Raw genomic sequence first — 20944 nt, 5'->3', positions numbered from 1 at the left:
CCTACAGCCCCTGGGTGTGGTGCCTCTGCTCACGGATGCAGCTGCTGGGGCTTCTCCCACTGAGGGCTCTTGGGCATCGGTCAAGAGCCCAAGTGCCGGGTCAAGTGCCGGGCCGTGGGATGTGATTCCTGGAGCCTGCACAGCCCAAGCTCATACTTATTCATTCACCTACCCAGAACCTTTATTGGGAGCCTCTTATGTGACCACAGTATCCCTGGCATCAGAGGACAGCTGGGGTCACCCCGTAAGACCTTCTCACTTTGAGATACAGAGGGGTGGGTTAAGTGTGCAAGAGCTCCAGGGGGTTGTCTCTGGAGACCCCATTCCTCTTGATCTCTCTCTGGCAGCCTGAGATACTGGGTCCCAGAGGTCTGGCTGGCCGAGCCCTCCTTGGTGACATAGGTGCACCATGAGAGACCCCACTGAACCAACAGATGCCAAAAGGCTTTGTGGGGTAATGACTCTGGGCTCAGCCTTCCTAATTTCCCCAAGTCGGGGAACTCCATAGGGTGAAGTGAGGCAGTGCAAACCTCAGGCTGGTCACAGAAAGGGCAGGGCTTGGACTCCTCGTACCTCTTCTAAATGGCAGTGTGGCCTTATGAAAAATGCTCAGCCTCTCTGTGCCTTTCTTCTCTGTGAGATGGGGCAATAACCTCTGCTTCACAGGATATTGGATTACTATGGCACAGCTCTGGGGTCCAGCCCTTCCCCTGGGCAAGGTACTGCCTAACTGTTTACTTATAAGAATGGTAAACATTGTATTTGCCACCTTAAAATTATTTTTTTCTGTTAAAAATCTCCAGCTTAGAAGTACGCTAGAACTGGGTACTCAGAGATCCAAATTGTAACTTAGGAGATACCACTAATTTTCTGGGCAGCCTTGGGACTCAGTTTCCTCATCTGCAAAATGAAGACAGTGACGGTGAGGCCTGCTGACCCGCTCTGCAGGGGTCATTCCAGAATCCCCTCGTCATTGCGGTATCATATCATTTACTAACATCACGTCAGAGGTATCCTCTCTCTTCATTTCATGTCTTTATAACACTTTCTTCTGGCCCATGAATTGCTTACGTTTTACACAGGTGACTCTAACTTAAAAGTTAAACCATTCAGGAAATTGGATATTGACTTGGATAAGATGCGACCAGGGGGTGGGCGCAGTTGGCAGACAGGCTTTATTTGTCTGCTCAAGGGTTTAACAGATGTACTGGTTGTACTACATGTTGTACGATTCACCCATGAGCGATGCCCGGAGCAGGGAATCTACAGAGCCAGGAATGGACAGTTGGTTGCTAGGGGCTGGAGGCTGATGGGGGATAGGGAGGTGACAGCTAAGGATTGGGGCCTTCCTTTTTTGGGTGGTGAAAATGTCCTAAAAGGGACAGTGGTGATGGTGGCACAACTCTGTGAATAGACTAAAAGCCACTGAGCTATGCATTTGAAAGGTGAACTGTGCAGGATGTGACATCTCAATAAAGCTGTTAAAAACCAAAAAAAGAAAGGTTGAAAATTCAGCTGAAAGGTGGCCCTGTGTCCATTGCAGAGGCACATCCTGAAGATGACTGAGGGACTGAGACCATCCCCAGCGGAACCTGGGGAGCCCGGAGCTGAATACCACAGGGCCTCGGGTGGCAGGAGCCTGGGCACTGTGTCACCCCTGGAGAGCCATCTGAGGGTTCCGGAAACACCTGGATCGAATGGTGACAAATGGGCCCCACTGAAAACCTGTGAGGTGTTAAGACGTTGCCCGCTGCGATAGATTTTTCTGATTTCTTACAGTGGAAAAGCAGGCCTACGAGTGAATAGACTTGCTGGCACCTTTCAGTCCTACCCTCCTGCCCCACCCCAGATAGCTCAGGCAGAAAGACAGAGGCGACTTGCTGAGGAGGGAAGCTGCTGTGATCTTGGTAGGCAGGGTTGGGCTTCCGCGCTGCAGAAGGCAGCTCTAATCAGGAGAAGGAGCTCAGCAGGGGTGTGGTGCAGGAGTCCCCAGCAGCAGTGTGCCCGGCAGAGGACGCCCTGGCTCTGCCATGCTTTGCTGTTCTAGGTTTCCTAGAAGGCCAGAGCTCATGGGTTGGTCTCCGTCAACCTCTCCCATTCCTCCGATGAGCTGTGCACATCTGGTCACTTGCTGCATGCACAGTGGTTAGAGTTGAATTAGAGGGTGCTGCTTCACAAACCCTAGCTACCTCTCCCCACCCCGCTCCACTAGTGGCTTATTCTGGTTGCCTGGCACTCAGGCCAGAGAAGTGGAACCCTCCTCAGGATTCCCTGTGGGGTGGCCAGTTACGGCCTGCAGGCCACTGGTGAACACAGGCGGCTCTATGAACCATTTCGCATTCGCCTTGCGGCCTGCTGATGGCCAAACAGACGGCTCCCCCTTCTCCTGGGGCAGCTGCAGGTGCCATGCTGGTGTCTGACACACGCACTCCCACGTAAGCCTGGGCCACCAGGTGAAAAGAAGGGCAATGCCGGCAGGCTTGGAGGTGCCCGCCCATGGGGCACCAGGATGCCCTGTACAGGTGGCAGGGCAGTGTGCATCAGGAGCCCCAGAACCCACCTTGGATGCATGTGGTCAGAGACAGGGCTTCCTCTGAGGCCACCCAGGACGAGGACAGGAGAACCCCGGGGCAGGCTGTGGCCCTGGGAGTCCATGCAGAATGCTCCAGTGTTGACCGAGGTGGGCCCGGGTTCCTGCAGGGCTGGAGGCAGGCCAAGCTGGGGGCTCACACTGTTCCAGGACTCTCCCTTCTCTGTCCGTTTGGCACATAGGGGCCAGAGGGTGCCCTAAAGAAGTGTCTAGCAAATCAACAAAGCCTACCAGATGGACCAGGGCTGGGAGAGGCAGCACCAGCCACCTGGACGCCTGGCACTCACTGCAGCCTCACGCCTTAGAAGAGTGACCATGGACTACATGGTGAATGAAGTTTTATGCTGAATTCAAGATGCAAACAGATTCAAACCACTTTCCAATGAAGCTGAATCATCCTAAAACAGATCTGATCACACCACTCCTGTTAAAGCCATCCCTGCATTTCCCCATTGAGGGAAGGAGGTATCCCCAGACGGGAAGCTGGTCAAGTGGCCTGAGCAAAGATTTGTGACCCAGAGTTCAGAGAAAAACAGAGGGCTGAAAAATCACGCACGTGTGGGATCCCAATGACAACTTCATAACGTGTGTGTGAGCGAAAAGACTGTAAAGAACAAAAATACCCAGTTATTGTTTTTCTGGATGGTGTGATTCTGGTGATACCTTATTTCCCTTTTTATACCTTTCTGTATCTTCCAAGCATTCTGCAATAATCAGGCATCACTTTTATGAGCGCTAAGTCCTCAGGTACAGTTTGCCCATTCATTGAGAGGCTGTGTGGCTGCAGGAGGGACACAGTCAGGAGGTCCTGTGAGTGGCCCAACTTGTCCTGCCCCTGCACTTTCACCCTTGGAGATGCCATGGCCACACACACAGGATAGCCCAGGCCTTCTCAGCCATACGGATGTCACACACACACACACACACACACACACACACATATATATATATTTATTTTAATTTTTGAGATGGTATCTCGCTCTGTCACCCAGGCTGGAGTGCAGTGCCACGATCCTAGGCTCACTGCAACCTCCACCTCCCAGGTTCAAGCGATTCTCCTGCCTCAGCCTCCCAAGTAGCTGGGATTACAGGCATGTGCCACCACGCCTGGCTAATTTTTGTATTTTTAGTAGAGACGGGGTTTCACCATGTTGGCCAGGCTGGTCTCAAACCCGACCTCAGGTGATCTGCCTGCCTCGGCCTCCCAAAGTGCTGGGATTCCAGGTGTGAGCCACCGTGCCCAGCCCGTGAGGCTGTAATTTGATGTCTGTTGTACCCACGTGGGCTCCATGCACTTGGCTCTGCATTCCCCCGTGCCCAGTCGGGTTCCCACATGCCTGCCTGAGGCCGCACGCTCACCAGTTTGCTCCTATTTCATTATTTCAAGGCCAGGACATAAATCTCACCGAGGTTATCTCCTCACTGAGCTGCATAATCGCAGACAAGAGTCTGTTCTTAGCAAAAACTTGCTTTGACAGATTAATATGGCTTAACTTTGCCAATGATGATACAAAAATTAGCCCTTCCATAGCAATTCTGTTCTGGGAAGCGTTTTTACAAAGGGCTGGTAATTAATTCTCCACGCAGGTCGACAGGTGTTATCAGTAGGAGCGGGGCTTGAGCAGAGGCGGGCAGCAGGCCCCTGAGAGGTGAGTGTTCACGAGTCAGAGCTCAAGCCTCAGCTTAGAGCAAGGGGTTGCCCTGGGGGCCACAGAGTCCCACCCTGGCTCCAGGGTCAGGGCTCTCTGGGAGGAGGAATTGCTCCCCTCTTAGTACCACGGCCTCCATGGGCCACCACTGGGGCTGGTGGTGGTGGTGGGGAGGGGGCTCACCATTTTCTGAGCCCTGCTGTGTGCCAGGTGGAATCCCAGGAAGACAGGGAATGTCTTCTGTTTTGCTGGTTGGTGTGTTCTGAGCCTGCAGAACAGTGCCTGGCACATTGCAAGTGCTCACGCAGATTTGCTGAATATAAACCTGTCAAACGGGTACTTTTGTTCTTTCTATTTTACACATGAGGAAGCTGAGGAAGAGTGATGGGTGGTTTCAGGTGTCCCCAGGGTGCAGTCTCTAAGAAGGGCTTATGGGTGACAGTGGGAAACAGACAGAGAAGCAGTATGCCCAGTGAAGGGCTCCTCAGTGGAGGGAACATGTGGGTAGGGTTTTCAGGTGTTAGTAGGAGCTTGCTGGATGAGGAAAAGGGAAAGGGCATTCTAGGCCTTGGGGACAGCGTAGAAAGAGGGAGAGCTTGAAAGGGAAGGGATTGGCTCTTCCTTGCAGATTGCTCCATGTCAGGCATAGGCCGGTCTCTGCATTCTTTCATCTCATCCTCACTCCAATGCCAAAGGGATGTTTATCATCTTCCTCCGTTTTCAACAGAGGCTCAGAGGCACTGGTTGATGTAGCCAAGATCACATAGTCAGGGGGCTAAGACTGCAGCTCTGTGCGGCTCTAACACTAGACGCTTCTCCCACCCTGAGTTGCCCAGCACCTAGGAAGGGGCAGGGATGCTGGTGGTGGTGAGCTCCCTGCGGTATGCAAGGAGAGAAGCCCCGGGAGAGGCCATGTCTCACAGGGGTGTTGGAAAGGGAGTGAGAAGCCAGGTCAGATTCTCTTGGCCCATTTAGCCTCTTCCTCCCTTGCATCCACTGGTCCCTGGCAGCTGAGTGCTCACCTTAGCTAGGACCAGGGCTCCTTACAGCTCTGTCTCTCCTTCCTCACCAGCATGGGCCTGTGCACCACCTGGATCCCTGGTAGCCACATGAGAGCGGGCAAGAGTCCCAGCTACTTTGAGAGATTCTCCACTCTAGGCAACCAAGGACTCAGGCAGTCGATACTTCTATTCATGTAGAAAGGTGCCCCTGGGATAGTGGACCAGCTTTGGGGCTCAGGATGTCTGAACTCTGGCCCAGCTCTATCACTTACTGGCAGTGTGATGGTACACTGCCCTCCATGGCAGATTAGAAGCAAGTGTCTGCTCCTCAGCCCTCACTCCCATGGGCAGAGTACAATTCCCAGGTCCTTCATGTTGACCAGTAAGATTTAGCAGATGTACCAGCAGGCTTGAATTGTACTTGCCTGTTTCTGTTTATCCTCTTGTACTTCTGGTATCACCATGAAAATTAAGCTGGTTCCAGGAGAAGGATGCAAGATGTGCAGAGCAGAGACCAGCCTAAATCAGTCCATTCCCTGACATGTGAGCAAGCCCAGACAAGTTCAGCAGAGCCACCCAGCTGAGCCCAGACAAGATCAGCAGAGCCGCTCAGCTGAGCCCAGCCAAGGTCAGCAGAGCCGCTCAGCTGATCCCAGCCAAGGTCAGCAGAGCTGCCCAGCTCAGCCCAGACAAGATCAGCAGAGCCACCCAGCTGAGCCCACCTGTAGATCTGGGGAGTAAATGTTGTTGTTTTGGGTGGTTTATTGCACAGCAATTCTGTGTCAAAAACTGATATACTTCCCTCTCTGACCTCCAATTAACTTTTCTGTAAAACAAGGAGTTTCATTTGACCCTCTCTACCACACCCAGCAGAAATAGGTGGTTCATGTGTCTCAGATGGTCCTTCTCAGACATCACCACCTCTGACCTTCTTGATTACTGAAGTTATATCTAGCATCCACGCCAAGGATGGTGTGTGATGTGAGCAGAGGTACTTACAGGCTTGCAGTTGGTTGGTTTTCCATTCATGTCCATGCTGGGTGGCCTCAGGTAATCCCAGTCGCGGCCCTTGTTGTAGGTTATAAGCGTCATCACTTTCCCATCAATTTTTTGGTTTGCCAGGAAGACTCCTTTCACCCCTCTGACCTGGGACAAAAATAAAAGAAGGACTGTAAACTTACACTGGAGCACTCTGATGACCAAGTATCCACCATGCTCCAGCCCCTTGCTAAAGTGCTCTGCACATGTAGCCTCATTTCACAGTGACAATGTCCAGCAGCTGAGACACATTCTAGAGGTGAGTGAGGTTTAGAGGGGCCAGGGATTCAAGACTCTGGCCCCAGTTTTAATGGGAAGCTAGTTCTGTCTAGCTCTGAAGCCTGAATGATTTTCATGGTGCTGAGCTGTTCTCCCAGGTCCAGACACCAACCATCAGATGGCAAGTGGGGTTCTGGAGCCCTGACCTGCCTGTCCCTCAGAGTCACCCCATCCTTGCCTCAGAGGTCCTGATTCAGAGCTCAGATCCTCCGAGTGCCTCTTGTTTCTATTGGACCACACATCCTGGACCAATAGAATTGCCTCTGGGCTTGCCTCTGCGGACCCCCAGCTCAATCCCCATACAAACATGCCAAGGAATGAAGACAGGAGGGTCCATGCTTACCCTAGAACACCCGGGACAGGGCTCCACTTGCCTTCATTGCTCAGGGCTAACCTGGTCCCTTTCTCAAGGTTTCCTAAGAGGCCCATGGCAGTGACCCAAACATATCCAAGAGTGGTTACTAAGTTGACCTATAAGAAACGTGCAACTATCAGCAACTTCACATAGTTCAACCGAGTGGTTTGCTCCCAGAGAGGGTCTTTTCCTGCAAGTTCCTTATTTCATGGAGGGTTTTGACCCGTATTTATCAAGACCCACTAGTGTGGTGTGAAGAGGCACGGGAATGCCCACCACTTCTCAAGGCCTCCTGTGTGCCAGGCCAGAAGCTGTTTCTGCACCTGTATATGCAGCATGCACCATGGGAAACTGAGGCTCAGAGGGGGTGCAACCTGCCCAAAGGCCCATAACCAAAGATTCCAGCTAGGATAGTAACGGCATACAGTTATTAAGTGCTTCTATGTTACAGGCACTGAGCTTAATATGTGTCCTCTCACTGAATTCTCACAACTCCAACAGGTCCTCATGGGGAGAACAACAGCAGCCATGATGATGAAACCAGCAGACTGGGGTCTGAGCTTCCAGCAGCTGCTATAAAAGATGGTCATAAACCCAGTGGCTTCAGACAACACACACGTATTCTCCCACAGCTCTGGAGGGCAGAAGCCTGGCATGCGGCTACAGTTAAGTGTCAGTGGAATCGCATTCCTTTCTGGAGGCTCCAGAGGAGCTTCCCTTTCCTTGCCTTTTCCAGCTTCTAGAGGCACCGGCATTCCTTGGCTCATGGCCCCTTCCTTCATCTTCAAAGCTAGCAACGCTGCATCTCTCTGACCGTGTTTCCACCATCACATCTTCTCTGACTCTCTCTCCTGCCTACTTCTTCCAATGTTAAGGATCCATGTGCTGACACTAGGCCCCTCCAGATAACCCAGGTCATCTTCCTGTCTGCTGACGAGCAGCCTTAATTCCTTCTACAACCTCACTCCTCCTCTGCCGCATAAGGTAACATACATTCAGGTTCTGGGGCTCGGCATGTGGCCATCTTTGAGGGGGTCACTATTCTCTCCAGTGCAGTCCCTCCCCTGACCCCCAAGGACACGCATCAGTCTTCAGATAAAATACATTCACCCCATCAAGGTTTCCAAAGTTCTCATCTCATTACACCATTCATTCAAAGTCAAAAGTCTCATCTAAATATCACCAGATCAAAAGTTCCAAACCTTATCACCTGAGTCATCTAAACCAGATGTGGGTGAGCTCTGGGTAAAATCCATCTGTGGAGCTGGGAAACTAGCAAACAAATTATCTGTTTCAAAGTGCAAGGTTGGGACAGGCACATGGTGGTACAGATCTTTTGCCTCCCATTGATGGCTGTGGCTTGTTTAGGTTACCCTCGGAGTTGGCTCTCAGGGACTCAGGGCTGCCTTCATTGGATGTGGGAGTTGGGGGGCAGGGCAGGCTCTTTTCCTTGGGACCCACCAGGTCTTATCAACACGGGCAGACAGAGTCAGGAGCCAAGGGGATCACACTGCGAGCAGCCTCCCACAGTTTCTAGGGAACGCCACACATGTGGCAAATCCATGCACAGAGCATTCAGCTGCCTGTATTATCTGCATAGGATGCTGTGGTCTAAAGGGTAGCCTTCCTCTCTGCAGAAGAAGCTTCATCAATGGTCCTGCTGGGCAGACAGTCCCAGGGGCTGGGAGGAGCCAGCTCCTTCTTGCCCATGTGGCATCACTGTCTCCTGCTCACTCGACTCAGTGACTACAGATGGGGCCCCTGGCCCAGAGTCCAGCTCCTTTGTGAGATATGGTACCAAGAGCAGGCCCTGCAGAAACCCAGGACTCCATGTCACAGGGGTCTCGAGTTCTCTCCAGACTCTGGGCTTGGTCTGCAGGAGATGAGCTGCCGGCGGCTGGGAGAGGGCGGGGCACGTGCATGGGTGTGAGCCTGTGTCTGTGTGTGTATGAGTGTGAGTGTTGCCTGTAGATTGGCTGCAGACAGGTCCCTCTGTGCTAGACTTCGGACCAGCCGCACACCCAGCAAATGGCTGCACATCCTTTGCTGTGTGGTCTGGAGCTGAAGGGAGGCCTGGGGAATGTGTCGCAAGTCTTTGTGTCTTACAAGCTCATAGAACCCTGACAAGGCAGGCAGGACGGGGACCCAGGGACATCACCCAGAGGGCTTCTGCCCTGTCTAGTGCTTGGTGCAGATGCCTTTCTGCTGTCCTCAGGGCAGGTAGAAGGCTGATTTGCCCATGATGGTTTGTGTTATTGGGTAATTGCCATTTTATATCCCAGCTGGGTCTCCCTGAAAATGCTCAGCAATAAATAACATGGATCCAGATATAGGCCAAGGCCCCCGGTGGGTCTGATTGGCTGAGCATCAGCTTAGAATATCAGTGTGTCTCTGCATAACTGCCCATATCACAGCTATATTCATTCTCTGCGTCTGCTGTAAAAAAAAAAAAGTCCCACAAGTTGTGTGGCTTCAGACAACAGAAATTCATTCTCTTGGAGGCTAGAGTCCAAATTCAAGGCGTGGGCAGGGCTGCGCTCCCTCTGCAGACTCCAGGGAAGCATCCTTCCTGCCCCTTCCAGCTCCACGCCTCCAGCCCTCCTTGGCGTGCGGCCGCGGTCTCTGCCTCTGTCTCCATGGGGCCTCTCTGTGTGCCTGTGGCTCCTCTCCTGTCTCTGATAAGGACACTTGTGATTGCATTTAGAGCCCCTTGGATAATTTGGGATGATCTCTTGAGTCTTTCACTTCATGACGCTGCAAAAATCCCTTTTCAAATAAGGTCACATTGCAGGGCCTGGGTATTAGCATGTTGGCCACCATTTCGATGTCTATTTCGGGGCCACCATTCAGCCCATTATGATGCCTGTGGCCAGGGCTCCTTAGGGGCAGGGGACAGGGCTATGTCCCCTAAGTCCCCATTCATAACCCAAGCTCCAGCAAAAGAGGAGCCTAGGAAAGGTTTGCTGTCTTGCCTCAAACCTGGGTTGTGCCCTGCTGGGGGAGAGACCCCTGCAGCCTTCCGAGGCAGTACCTGGCTCTGCCGTCTGTACCAAACATTTTTTCCTGGATGTGCTGCTGGGTGCACAACAACCACGACAGCAACAGTACTGGCCGTGTGCAGTGAGACTCAGGTGCCAGCCCCACCATGAATTATCCCTGATCCCCAGAAAGGGCAAGTGCTGGGAAAACAAAGTGAGTGCTCACTTGGAAACAGGCGCTGCTCTGCCTGTTTAATAGGAATGACAGCCTTAAACCTCACAGCAACCCTGTGAGGAAGGTGCCACTACCATTCCTGTTGCACATAGGGAAGCCCAGAGAGGTTAAGAAACCTACCTACGGCCACACAGCAAATACATACCAGTTCATGGACCTGACCCTCGGGCAGTCAGGCTCCAGAGTTGTGCTTGTAACCACCAGCTGTGACCCATGTTAGATGGTTTTCAGAGAAGGGCCATCCCTTGGGAGGGCACCCAGCTGGTGGACGGTGGGTGTCGCCTTTGGACCGGGCCACTGCGAACCTCTTCTGGCTCCTTGCTTCCTCTCGCCTTGATGCCTGTGTGTGTGGCTCTGAGTTCCTTCCTCACCTGGCTAACTCCTGCTCAGCCGCCTCCAGGAAGCACTCCCTGACTCCTGCCCCAGGCTGGCCAACCGCCCCTGTGCTGTGTCTCCAGGCCCCAGCACTCTCAGTCAGAGCCACAGCTGGGAGCCGTCTTCCTGCTTCATGAGAGGTGAATGGTGCATGTCGTATCCAGCCTGTGTCCTGAGGGCAGGGCCCAGAGCATGGCATGCGGTGGTGCAGGCATCACAGATGCCTGTGGACAGGTTGGCCGTGGAGCCCCACCCCACCCTGTTCTTGGCACCCTTCCCACCCCATCACCACCCGCCCACTGTCTTCCGGAGGCAGGTCTGTGCTGGAACTAGTCCCCTCCTAGAGGCGCAGAGGGCAGGGCCTTTGGGACACTAGGGGTGGGGGTGGGCGCTGCCTAGCAGGTGGAGGAGGGCCGCCTGCAGGGGGCTTTTGGCAGTGAGGCTGCATCTGCATCGTCTGCTGGGGAGGTGAACCCTGACAAATGGGTTATTACTGCAAACAAATGGTTCCATTTGTGACTTTCCTGGGGACCACAGTTCTGCTGCTGCTGTCAAGGGAGGGATGAATGCTGAGCCTGCTGCCTCCCACTCACAAGCTTGTCAATGCCACCGCTTGCCCAGGGTCTACTGGCCACCCACGGGACACTCTCCCAGCCTGCGTCAATGGGCCACTGGGGGGTGTCCCCACAGGCAAGAGGAAGGAGCTTGGAGGTGAACAACTGAGAGGGGTCCCAAGAGGAGGGCACCAGGCTCAAAGCAGACAGGCCTGGGCCGGTCCTGGTTTTCCTGCTTACGTCTGGGTCTGCCTGGGCAGGTCATTTGCCTTCTCTGAGCCTCAGTTTTCTGGCCTGTACATGGGTCAAGTAGCCCCCCTCGCTGGCCATGGCATCTCAGGAACAAAGGAGAGGCCTGTGAGTGGCCTGGCCGGGGCGGGGCTGCTGCAGGGATCCAGACGGAAATGGAGCCACATTGGTGTGATGCACAGGGCGTTCTCTGGGGTCAGTGGAGGCTCACGCGGGAGGCCGAGGGGGGACCCAGGAGGGCAGCGAGGAAGGCTCCCATCTGAGCTCAGACGGCAACCCAGGAGGGGAGGCCAGAGCTTCGTAGGTGGTGAGAGAAGTGGCAGGAGGGAGGGTGGAGGGCTGGGTTCCAGGGAGACAGAGAGAGCGAGGGCAAGCAAGTGAAAGCAAGCGAGTGTGAGAGAGAGACAGAGAGAGAGAGAGGCCAACTTCAGACACAGAGAGGGAGAGGAAGGAGGAGATGACAGGGCTGGGGTGGAGAGAGGGAGAGGGAGAGGGACAGAGGCCAACTTCAGACAAAGAGAGGGAGAGGAAGGAGGAGATGACAAGGCTGGGGTGGAGAGAGGGAGAGGGGGAGAGGGAGAGAGAGAGAGAGAGAAAGGCAGACTTCAGACACACAGAGGGAGAGGAAGGAGGAGACGAAGGGGCTGGGGTGGAGAGAGGGAGAGGGAGAGAGAGAGAAAGGCAGACTTCAGACACACAGAGGGAGAGGAAGGAGGAGATGAAGGGGCTGGGGTAGAGAGAGAGAGGGAGAGAGGGAGAGAGATGGGGCACTCAGAGAGAAGCACTGCCCTCAGGGGTGACCCCAGCCCAGGACGTCTGATAAGGGCTTGTGAGGGAGCTGGCAGAGAACACTCAGGCTGAACCCAAGTCAGTAAAATGTTATTCCCTCAAAGAATTCCATTCTTCTCATGACAAGAACTTGTACTCGATGATCATTGTATTTCGAATTTCCTCAAGAAGGAAATTCTCCTTCTCTAAAAATACCTACATAATAGCCTCTTGGCCTGCAAAGCCTAAAATATTTGGCTGTTTACAGAAGATGCGTGCAGACCCTTGAGACAGCTTTATAGACAGGCGGGAGGGGAGGGGGAAGGAAGAGGTGGGGTGAGAGGGCAGAGGGCAGGGGGTCGGCGGCAGACCTGGCCCACATCCACCCTGGACCCACCTCCAGGATGTCGATGAGCACGCTCTCCTCCGCCTGCCGTGAGCTGCGCACGTCCTGCAGCACCAGCGCGTAGCGCACGCCCCGTGGGTCCGACTGGTACAGGTTGTAGGTGTCCATCTGGTACCACTCCTGCACCGCCACGAACACCTGACTCTCGTCCGTGCTGATGATCTGCAGATCCTGTGGGGATGTGCAGGGAGCACAGGGTCAGAGCCAGGCTGGGGGCTGCACGAGGGCGGAAGAAGCAGGCTGCACAGGCCGTGAGGGTGCAGAAGACCCCTGGGTCTCCTGGAGCCAGCCTGGCCTAGGTTTGCCTCCTGGCTCGGCTGCTCTGGGCTCTGTGGCCTTGGACAAGTCTCCTCACCTCCTTGGGCCTCCATTTCCCCATCTCTAAAATGGGGATGGCGTTGGGATGCTCTACACCGGGTTATGGGAGGGTGGCCTGGGGACACCTCCTCCTCCTGGTCCCACATCAGGCCGTCCATCCATCCGTCCAACAGTGGGGAGGCGGAGTTCTTCCTCTATGCACCCCCAGATGGTTGATTCCAGGGGGTGAGGGCTGGAGCCCCTCCCTCTCCTCCTATCCACAGCCCAGGTGAGTCTCTGCTCCCTCCTTCATTCAAGACACATTTGGGAAGTACCCACTCCATGCCAGAAACTTTGCAGCCACTGGATGCCTAGAAAGGCCCTGAGTGAAGTGGGGAGCCAGGTGTGGCCCTGTCCTCTGCGACCTGCAGGGAGGCACCGTGGGTTCATCCACTCAAGCTTCATTGTCCGGGGACACTATCCCCACCTGTACATGTGCCAGACTTCTTCCCAGTCCCCCTGTGCCGGTCCCTGCCAGCCCTGAGCCCTGGGGGCACAGTCTGGAGGGGGAGGCAGAGAAGGAGCCCCACCAGGACCCTGTAAGCTAGTCTCAGAGGTTAAAGGGCAGCCAGGGCAAAGTCCCCACCCTCGGTTTCCATTCAGAAGCAGGTGTGTTGGGCAGCTCTGGAGTGGGATCAGGGCTTCGGGTTCAGTCCCAGGTTTTTAAATTCAGGAAGCAGCCAAAACCCAATAGAATAAAAAGGAAAACTGGGAATACCTCAGTTTCTTGTTTTCTTTTCTTGCCCAGCCAGCAGCAAACGCTATGTGGGAGGCAAGAGTAAAAGGGTCCGGACAGGCCCATATTGAAGCCCTAACCAGCTTCCCTCCCACCTCTGTTCCTTTGCCTTCTCTCACTCTGGAGCTTCATCACCCTCTGAGAACACAGTGCCAAGGTCCAGGGGCAGAGGACAGGTGGCAGAGGAGGGCCTGGCTGGCCCCACCTGCGGAGCCGCCCATCCCAATTACGGTGTGGCTGTGGCTGGGACGCTTAGGGATGGCTCCCTTCGCATGTTCTCATCTGATGGGAGGGCCTAGGGAAGGACTTTTTTTTTTTTTTTTCTGTACAATAACAGATCAAATCCCGATTCTGTCCAGTGGAGCTCAGTTTTCAGTGGAGAATGAGGAAGAAGCTGCCCTGGCAGGTGGCTCAGGGTCGGGCTGGACTCCTGAACGCTGAGGTCCGGCCCCTTCCCCTCACTGCCCTGCCTGTTCCCTGTGCTATGCAGCCCCAAGGGCTGTGCAGAAAAGGGGAGGGTTGCTTTTTTTTTTTTTTTTTTTTTTTTTTGAGACAGAGTCTCGCTCTGTCACCCAGGCTGGAGTGCAATGGCGCAATCTCAGCTCACTGCAAGCTCTGCCCCCCGGGTTCACACCATTCTCCTGCCTCAGCCTCCCGAGTAGCTGGGATTGCAGGCGCCTGCCACTATGCCCAGCTAATTTTTTGTATTTTTAGTAGAGATGGGGTTTCACCATGTTAGCCAGGATGGTCTCAATCTCCTGAACTCGTGATCTGCCTTCCTCCCAAAGTTCTGGGATTACAGGCGTGAGCCACCGCGCCCGGCCGAGTGTTGCTATTTTGCAGCTACCATGCAGCCCACAGGCAGAGAGGACACCACAGCGGCAGGAGCCGCAGTCCTGTGTCTATGGACCGAAATTCAACACACACAAATGACTGGCACCGAGACACACAGAACCAGGGAAGGATGATGGGGCAGGGTGCCAGAGCCTGGCCGTCCCCATGCGTGAAGTGGGACCATGGGTGATGCAGAGCCCACGGAGACATGTGAAGTGCCTGGAGGCAGCAGGCTTGTGGCTGTTCTGCCCTCCTCACCTCAGCTCCCCCTTCCTCCCTGCTCAGCGCCATGGGCCAAAATGCACTCTGTCATCCGGGCGTTGGTCATTCTGCTGCCCAACTAGGGGAAGGTTTGTCCACCAGCCTGGGCCGTGGCAGGGAATTAGACCGTGCAGTCAGATTGTCAGGGAGGATGTGAGACTCCTGCAGGGGTGGTGGGGGGACTGAGATTATGGGTGCTTTGAGCTTGGGGGCTTGGCGTCAACCATGTCATCAGGATTCTGTATTTACAGCGATTGCAGCAAGTCACATGGTGCTTCCTATGCCTCTGGGTAAATGTTTACATAACCTGGGTAAATGCATTGGGTAAATGTGTTCTACAATCTAGGAAACAAAGAAAAATGCATAAAGTGACTTGAGGTTATGACTGGTACCCCCTAGAGAGACCTGGCACCAGTGTTTTCAAATGTTTACGTTTGGGCTTTCTCTCAAGTGTGGTGCACATATTTTTTTAATGTGTAGTTTATAGTCTGCCCCTTTACATCACAGGCAGAGCATTTTCTCTGCCATTAAAGTAATCTATACACAGCACTTTTAATGACTGCATGATATTCCATTTTGTGGACGGGCCATATTCCACTGAGCTGCTTCCCTACTGGGTAACCGTCAGCGTTCTCAACATAACTGCGAGATGGTCATGAACATTTCTAGACACAGATCTCTGGCTCTCTGGTTATTTCCATGACATAAACTCCTAAGAAGGGAAATTGCCACATCGCAACATTTCGAAAGCTCTTGTTATCTGCTGTTAATTTGCTGTCCTGAAAATTTACATTAGTATCTCCCCCACCAGCAGTAGTAGAGGGCGCGTATTTCGTTTTATGTATTCCAATATTGAGAATGGTCTTTTAAAAATATTTGCTGATTAGAGTTATAAATAACAGGCAATTTTTGCTTCATGTTGCATTTACTGTCTTCTTTGAGAAAAGGAAGAAGCAGAGACATTTTGATATTTTTAAATGAAGGATGTAAGATGCATTCAAATATACATATAGTATATGTGATTGTACATATTTGTATGACCTGGAGAAATATGCGGAAGGAAACACCAATGTTGCCAATATTTGTTATTAGGTAGAATTAGGTTTGCTTGTGAGTAACAGAAACAGGAAAAAGCTCTCTTTATTAGAGAGCTCTAAGAAGCCACATAGGACAATTCCACTAGCATCTCACTGGCTAGATTTTTGAAGCATGACCACATGTAGCTGCAAAGGAAGCTGGGCAATGCAGTCTCTTAGCTGGGAAGCAATGTACTAGCCAAAGTCTGGGGTTTGTTGAACTAAGACGAAGGGGCAGAATGGATATGAGAGGTATCCAGGACTTTCAACAATACCTCCTTGAGGAATGAGGAAGTGAGACTGTCAGGGAAGGGAGGACTAGAGAGGCAAGCAGGTAGAAAGGGTATCTACACATATACATAGTATTGTTTATTATGTTGTATTATAAGGTAAATAGATGTATTCTTCCATTAGTTGTAGTGAATGCATTTTAAATAAGTAATTTTGGAAAAGTTTAAAAACATTTTTAATAGACATGACAGAGGAAATTTCTCCATAGATGTTTACATAAAATTCATGAAAGAGTCTAATGAACCAACACCTTCATCAAATTCTTTCAGCACTTTGAATGTATCAGCTCACTGCCTTCTGAACTCCGGGGTTCCTGATGAGACATCTGTTGATGATCATATCGATTACTGCTTGTATGTAATAAGTCATTTCTCTCTTGCTGCTTTCAAGGTTCTCTCTTAAGAGTTTCTGACTTTTTGCCAGGCATGGTGGATCACGGCTGTAGTCCCAGCACTTTGGGAGGCCGAGGCAGGTGGATCACTTGAGGTCAGGAGTTCTAGACCAGCCTAGACAACATGGTGAAACTCTGTCTCTATTAAAAATACAAAATTAGCTGGGTATGGTGGCAGGCACCTGTAATCCCAACTACTCAGGAGGCTGAGGCAGGAGAATTGCTTGAACCCAGGAGGTGGAGGTTGCAGTGAGCTGACATTGTACCACTGAACTCCAGCCTGGGTGACAGAGGGAGATTCTATCTCAAAAAATGTTTCTGTCTTTTGACAGTTTGGTTATGTGTCTTGGTGTGGATCTCTTTGTGTTTATCCTTCTTAGAGTTTGTTGAAATTTTAGATACTTATATTCATGTCTTTCATCAATATAAATTGATGGGGGAGTTTTGGGCCATTATTTCTTCAAATAGTCTCTCTGCCTTTATCTCTCTTCTGTTCCTTCTGGGACTCCCACAATCATATGTTGGTCTGCTTGATGATGTCCAAAAGCTCCCATAGACTGCGTTCACTTTCAATCCTTATTCTTTCTGCTCCTCAGCTTGATAATTTTAATTGTCTTATCTTTAAGTTCTCAGATTCCTTCTTCTGCCTTTCAATTCTGCTTTCGAATCCCTCTAGTAAATTTTTCTTTTCAATTATTCTTTTTAGCTCCAGAATTTCTTTTGGTTCCTTTTTATTTTTTCTATCTCTTTATTGCTATTTCCATTTTGTCCATACATCATTTTCTTGTTTTTCTCTATTTTTCCTTTCAGTTCTTTGAGCCTCTGTAAGACACTCATATTAAAGTCTTTGTCTAGTAGATCTGCCATCTGGTCTTTCTCAGGGAAGGTTTATGTTAATTTATTTTTTTTTCTTTTGAATGCTCATACTTTCCTGTTTCTTTGTATGCCTCGTAACTTTTTTATGTTGAAAGCTGGACAGTTGAGTCTAATGTCCAGTTAGATTGGACATTAATAATATGGTAACTCTGGAAATTAGCTTGTCCCCTTTCCATAGAGCTTGCCATGTTTTGTTCTTAGTTTTGATGGTTGTTGGCTATCTCTTTACCAAGAATCAGCCTTACATGTAAGCTTAACATCTTCCTAGGCCTTTTCTGAGCCTCTGCTTTTCCCTGGGCATGCCTGGTGATTTTCTAAATTGTCCCATATATACAGTTTCTTTTGAACGTCTGGCTCCCAAAAGGGAAAAGGGGGAAAAATAAAAGAGAGGAAAATAGGCTGTAATCCTTTAAATCTCCTGGAAGCTGTTTCAACTCATGGTGGTTGCAATAATGGCAGCCTGTCTGGGTATCTGCATGTCTGTCATTAGAAGCAGTCAGTAATCAGAGCACAGATCCTCAGTATTTGGAAGACAAGGTCCTTATGGTACCCCTGCACCCTCCAGCTCCTTCAAGCTCTGTGCATGCTGCTCTACGGACACACGCACATTTGCCTGCCATGGGGCCGGGGTGGGGGATGGGAAGCCTCTACCAGGCTAAGAGCTGACATTATCCAAATTGACTTTGATATGCCATCCATGCCTTGCCCTGGAAACTGCAAGCTCTCAAATAGACTTGAGAATTCCAAAGCAGTTACACTGGATGGGTTCTGCCAGTGTCGTTGCCTTCTAGGTGGGAAGATGGATTCTGGGGCATCCTGCTCTGCCATCTTACCTGATCCTGATGTCACTTCTTTCTTTATTCATACGGCTTAGAAATTTTATTTTGCTTTAAATACATTTATGGCAAATACAGGAATATTTCACTTTAAATTTGCATTTACCCATTCTTGTGAATGCTTTTATATAATTGATAGTTATTTGGATTTTTCTTCTCTTTTGTCTATTTATAGCTTTGGCCTATTGTTTACCTCTGTTAGGGAAACTGAATATTTAAAAAAAATGATGACAAGTAAATAAGCAAAGGATATTGACAAATATAAAAACGGCCCACCCTTTATAGTTTTCACAGACAGGTAAATTAAAACAGCATGACGGCATCATTTATACCTTTTAACACAGAAGGAAAATAGAAAAACATGGCAAAGCTATGTTGAAGCTGATCTATTCCAACTTTGTTTGTGACAGCAGCCCAGCTTGCCCAAGCAACTAAGCTACACAAATATTTATATCCTTTGTTCTGAAGTTGTTCTTCTTAGACTTTAACATGAGAAAATTAAAAAGAAATACCTGTGGGCACACATAGATTCATTGCAGCACTGTTTATAATTATAAAAAAATGGAAACAACCCAAATGTCCAAGCAACAAGAGTCTGGCTTAGCTCAACAAGGTACACTCTCCTCAATAAAAAGCTTCACAGTCATTTAAAGTAGATATCACGCATCATTCAAGAAACAGTCTCATGCTATAGTGTCCTGTGAAAGCAGGCTGGAGACCCAGGACTGCTCATAATTCAGCTACGTAAAAGCCCTTTTGCATATGGCTGAGGAATGCCGGGAGACCAAGAATTGGGGGAGAAGACATTGGGTGGATGAGGTGAGAGGTTTGTGGGTGAGTCCCCTGCTCCGATGTCTATGATTTTCATGATGTTAATTAAGCAATTAAAAATATAAAAAGAAAAAAAAAGAGAGAGTTGAGTCTGTGGGAAGAGGAAACAGGCAAGTTACAAATTCACCATAAAACAACAACATCTGATGAGGAAATTCAATTAGCCACTTCTATAAGTTGTTGGTGGGAAACACTGGGCAGGCTGCTGTCCTGACCTGGGTGGAGAGGAAGCAGGCTAGCTGGCTGGCTGGGCAAAGGTCTCAGCAACATGAGATGTGGTATTGAAGACCCCGTAGGGCTCTGGGGGCCCCATTCTCCTGACAGCAGCCCAGCTTGCCCACTTCTTGATGAGGAAGTGACGATCATCTTCAACTGCTGGTCACTGGGTCCTGTGCATGGACCCCTGAGGGAGGACATCAGTAGTCACAGCACATGCCACCTGCCCTGGATGGCTCCCTGGTCTGCCCTTGAAACTGAATGACCTGAGGCTGGGTGTGTGTCTGTCACTGCTGTGAGAGTCTCTTGATTCTTTTCAATGACCTCCAATTTCCATGGAAATGCAAGAAGAAGAAAACCAGTGTAAAATGCACACTGTCAAGGGTCCACAGTGGGAGACATGACCTGGTGCTTCCTGCAAATCTCACTGACATCGCATCTGCAGGTCCAGGGAGCAGAGGCCCAGGGAGCCATCGCTCAAGGTCACAGAGGTCATGACTTATAGCCATAGGCTCCTTAGAGCACCCTTGGCAGCAGGCTGTCTGCTGGCCCAGCTACCCCAGCCTCCAATGCTAGAGGGGAGCAGAGAGGGTCCCTGTATGGGCCTAATTCTGGGCTGTGCACTTTCCTCTCCCCTACACCAGGACAAAGAGCCCAGGACACAGGAGCTTCTAATGCTGTAGCCCCCAAAGGTCGAGGGAAGGCTTCCCAGATGCTGAAAAGGTCCCTCACCTCAGAGGGACAGACACCTACTGCCTTTGCCTGAAATGAAACCATTAGCTTTTAATTTACATACTCAGCCAAGCCTGGAGTTCAGTCTATTAAGCTCACTCCTTTTTTCCTTTTATTTTTTTCTTGTTTTTAAAGCGAAGGTTTTAAAAGGCCTCCTAGACTTTTCCCATTTCTGGCTCAGGAGAGGTCTGAGGGTGCCCACTGCAGAAGCTCCCATGTCCAAGCACTTTACATCAAGCCACAGCCTGGGCTTGGAGGGCCCGGAGATGCTGGCCCCTCCCACTCCACTCTCACTCTCTACCCCAGGGTCTTAGCTCCTGCTCTGCCCTCCACCCGAACCATTTTCTCCCTTGCTCTTCTTGGAGCTGCCTTGGGGCTTTGGATAAAGAGTCCCTCCCCATCCCAGCCCCAGAGGGGCCTCCATAGCTGCCTGGCCTAAATCAGCACACACACAAGCACTCGAGCACACACACACATACACACTCATACACACGCCCTCCATCACTCTGTGTCTCTCCCTCTTGTTCCCTTCTTAGCAGAAACCACAACTTGCAATTATTTTATGCATTTGCCTGTCTGCTGGATCTCCTGCCTGTTCCCCGTCTGCAAAGCCCACAGGAGCAGGAAGCTGGGGCTTCTGAGTCACAGCATGGCCTCCTAGCACACATTCTGGTTTATATTTGGTGCTCAGTAAATAAACGTGGAGGAAGGGAAGGTTCATCTGTTTCTCAACTATGCATGTGGGACAGAGATCTTCAGAAGGTGTCATCTCAATGTCCTCATGAGGGAGGTGTAGCATGAAGCTGGGCTGACTCACCTGGACCTCAGTTTGAGATCTGCCTTTGTTTCTAACTAGCTGTGTGATCTCAGACAGGTTACTGCCTCTCTGAACTTCCATCACCTCCTCTGTTAGGTGGGAATAATATATTAATAGGGTGGAGAGAGGCCCCAAGGCAGGGGCAGGGGCAGAGTTGGGCAATCCCCAGCTCCCCTGGTCCCCCTTCTTTGCCTTCTAAGGCAAGGGAAAGGC

The 20944-nt window shown here is 51.1% G+C and overlaps 1 protein-coding gene across 5 annotated transcripts in view; it reads right to left on the bottom strand.

Moving 5' to 3' along the window:
• SORCS2 (sortilin related VPS10 domain containing receptor 2) overlaps positions 1 to 20944 on the bottom strand; it is a 557572-nt gene that overhangs the window by 54567 nt on the left and 482061 nt on the right. For all 5 annotated transcript variants that reach the window (XM_034951974.3, XM_034951976.3, XM_034951975.3 and 2 more), the window contains exons 9-10: positions 12469 to 12648; positions 6240 to 6386 (exon numbers count right to left, since the gene is read on the bottom strand). In XM_034951974.3, coding sequence (XP_034807865.2) covers positions 6240 to 6386; positions 12469 to 12648 — 327 coding nt within the window. The remainder of the gene's footprint in view (positions 1 to 6239; positions 6387 to 12468; positions 12649 to 20944) is intronic.

Source organism: Pan paniscus, chromosome 3 (genome assembly GCF_029289425.2).
Source record: "Pan paniscus chromosome 3, NHGRI_mPanPan1-v2.0_pri, whole genome shotgun sequence".
Classification (NCBI taxonomy): Eukaryota; Metazoa; Chordata; class Mammalia; order Primates; family Hominidae; genus Pan; species Pan paniscus.
Note: the sequence above shows the minus strand (reverse complement) of the source record. Positions and strands in the feature narration are given on the sequence as shown.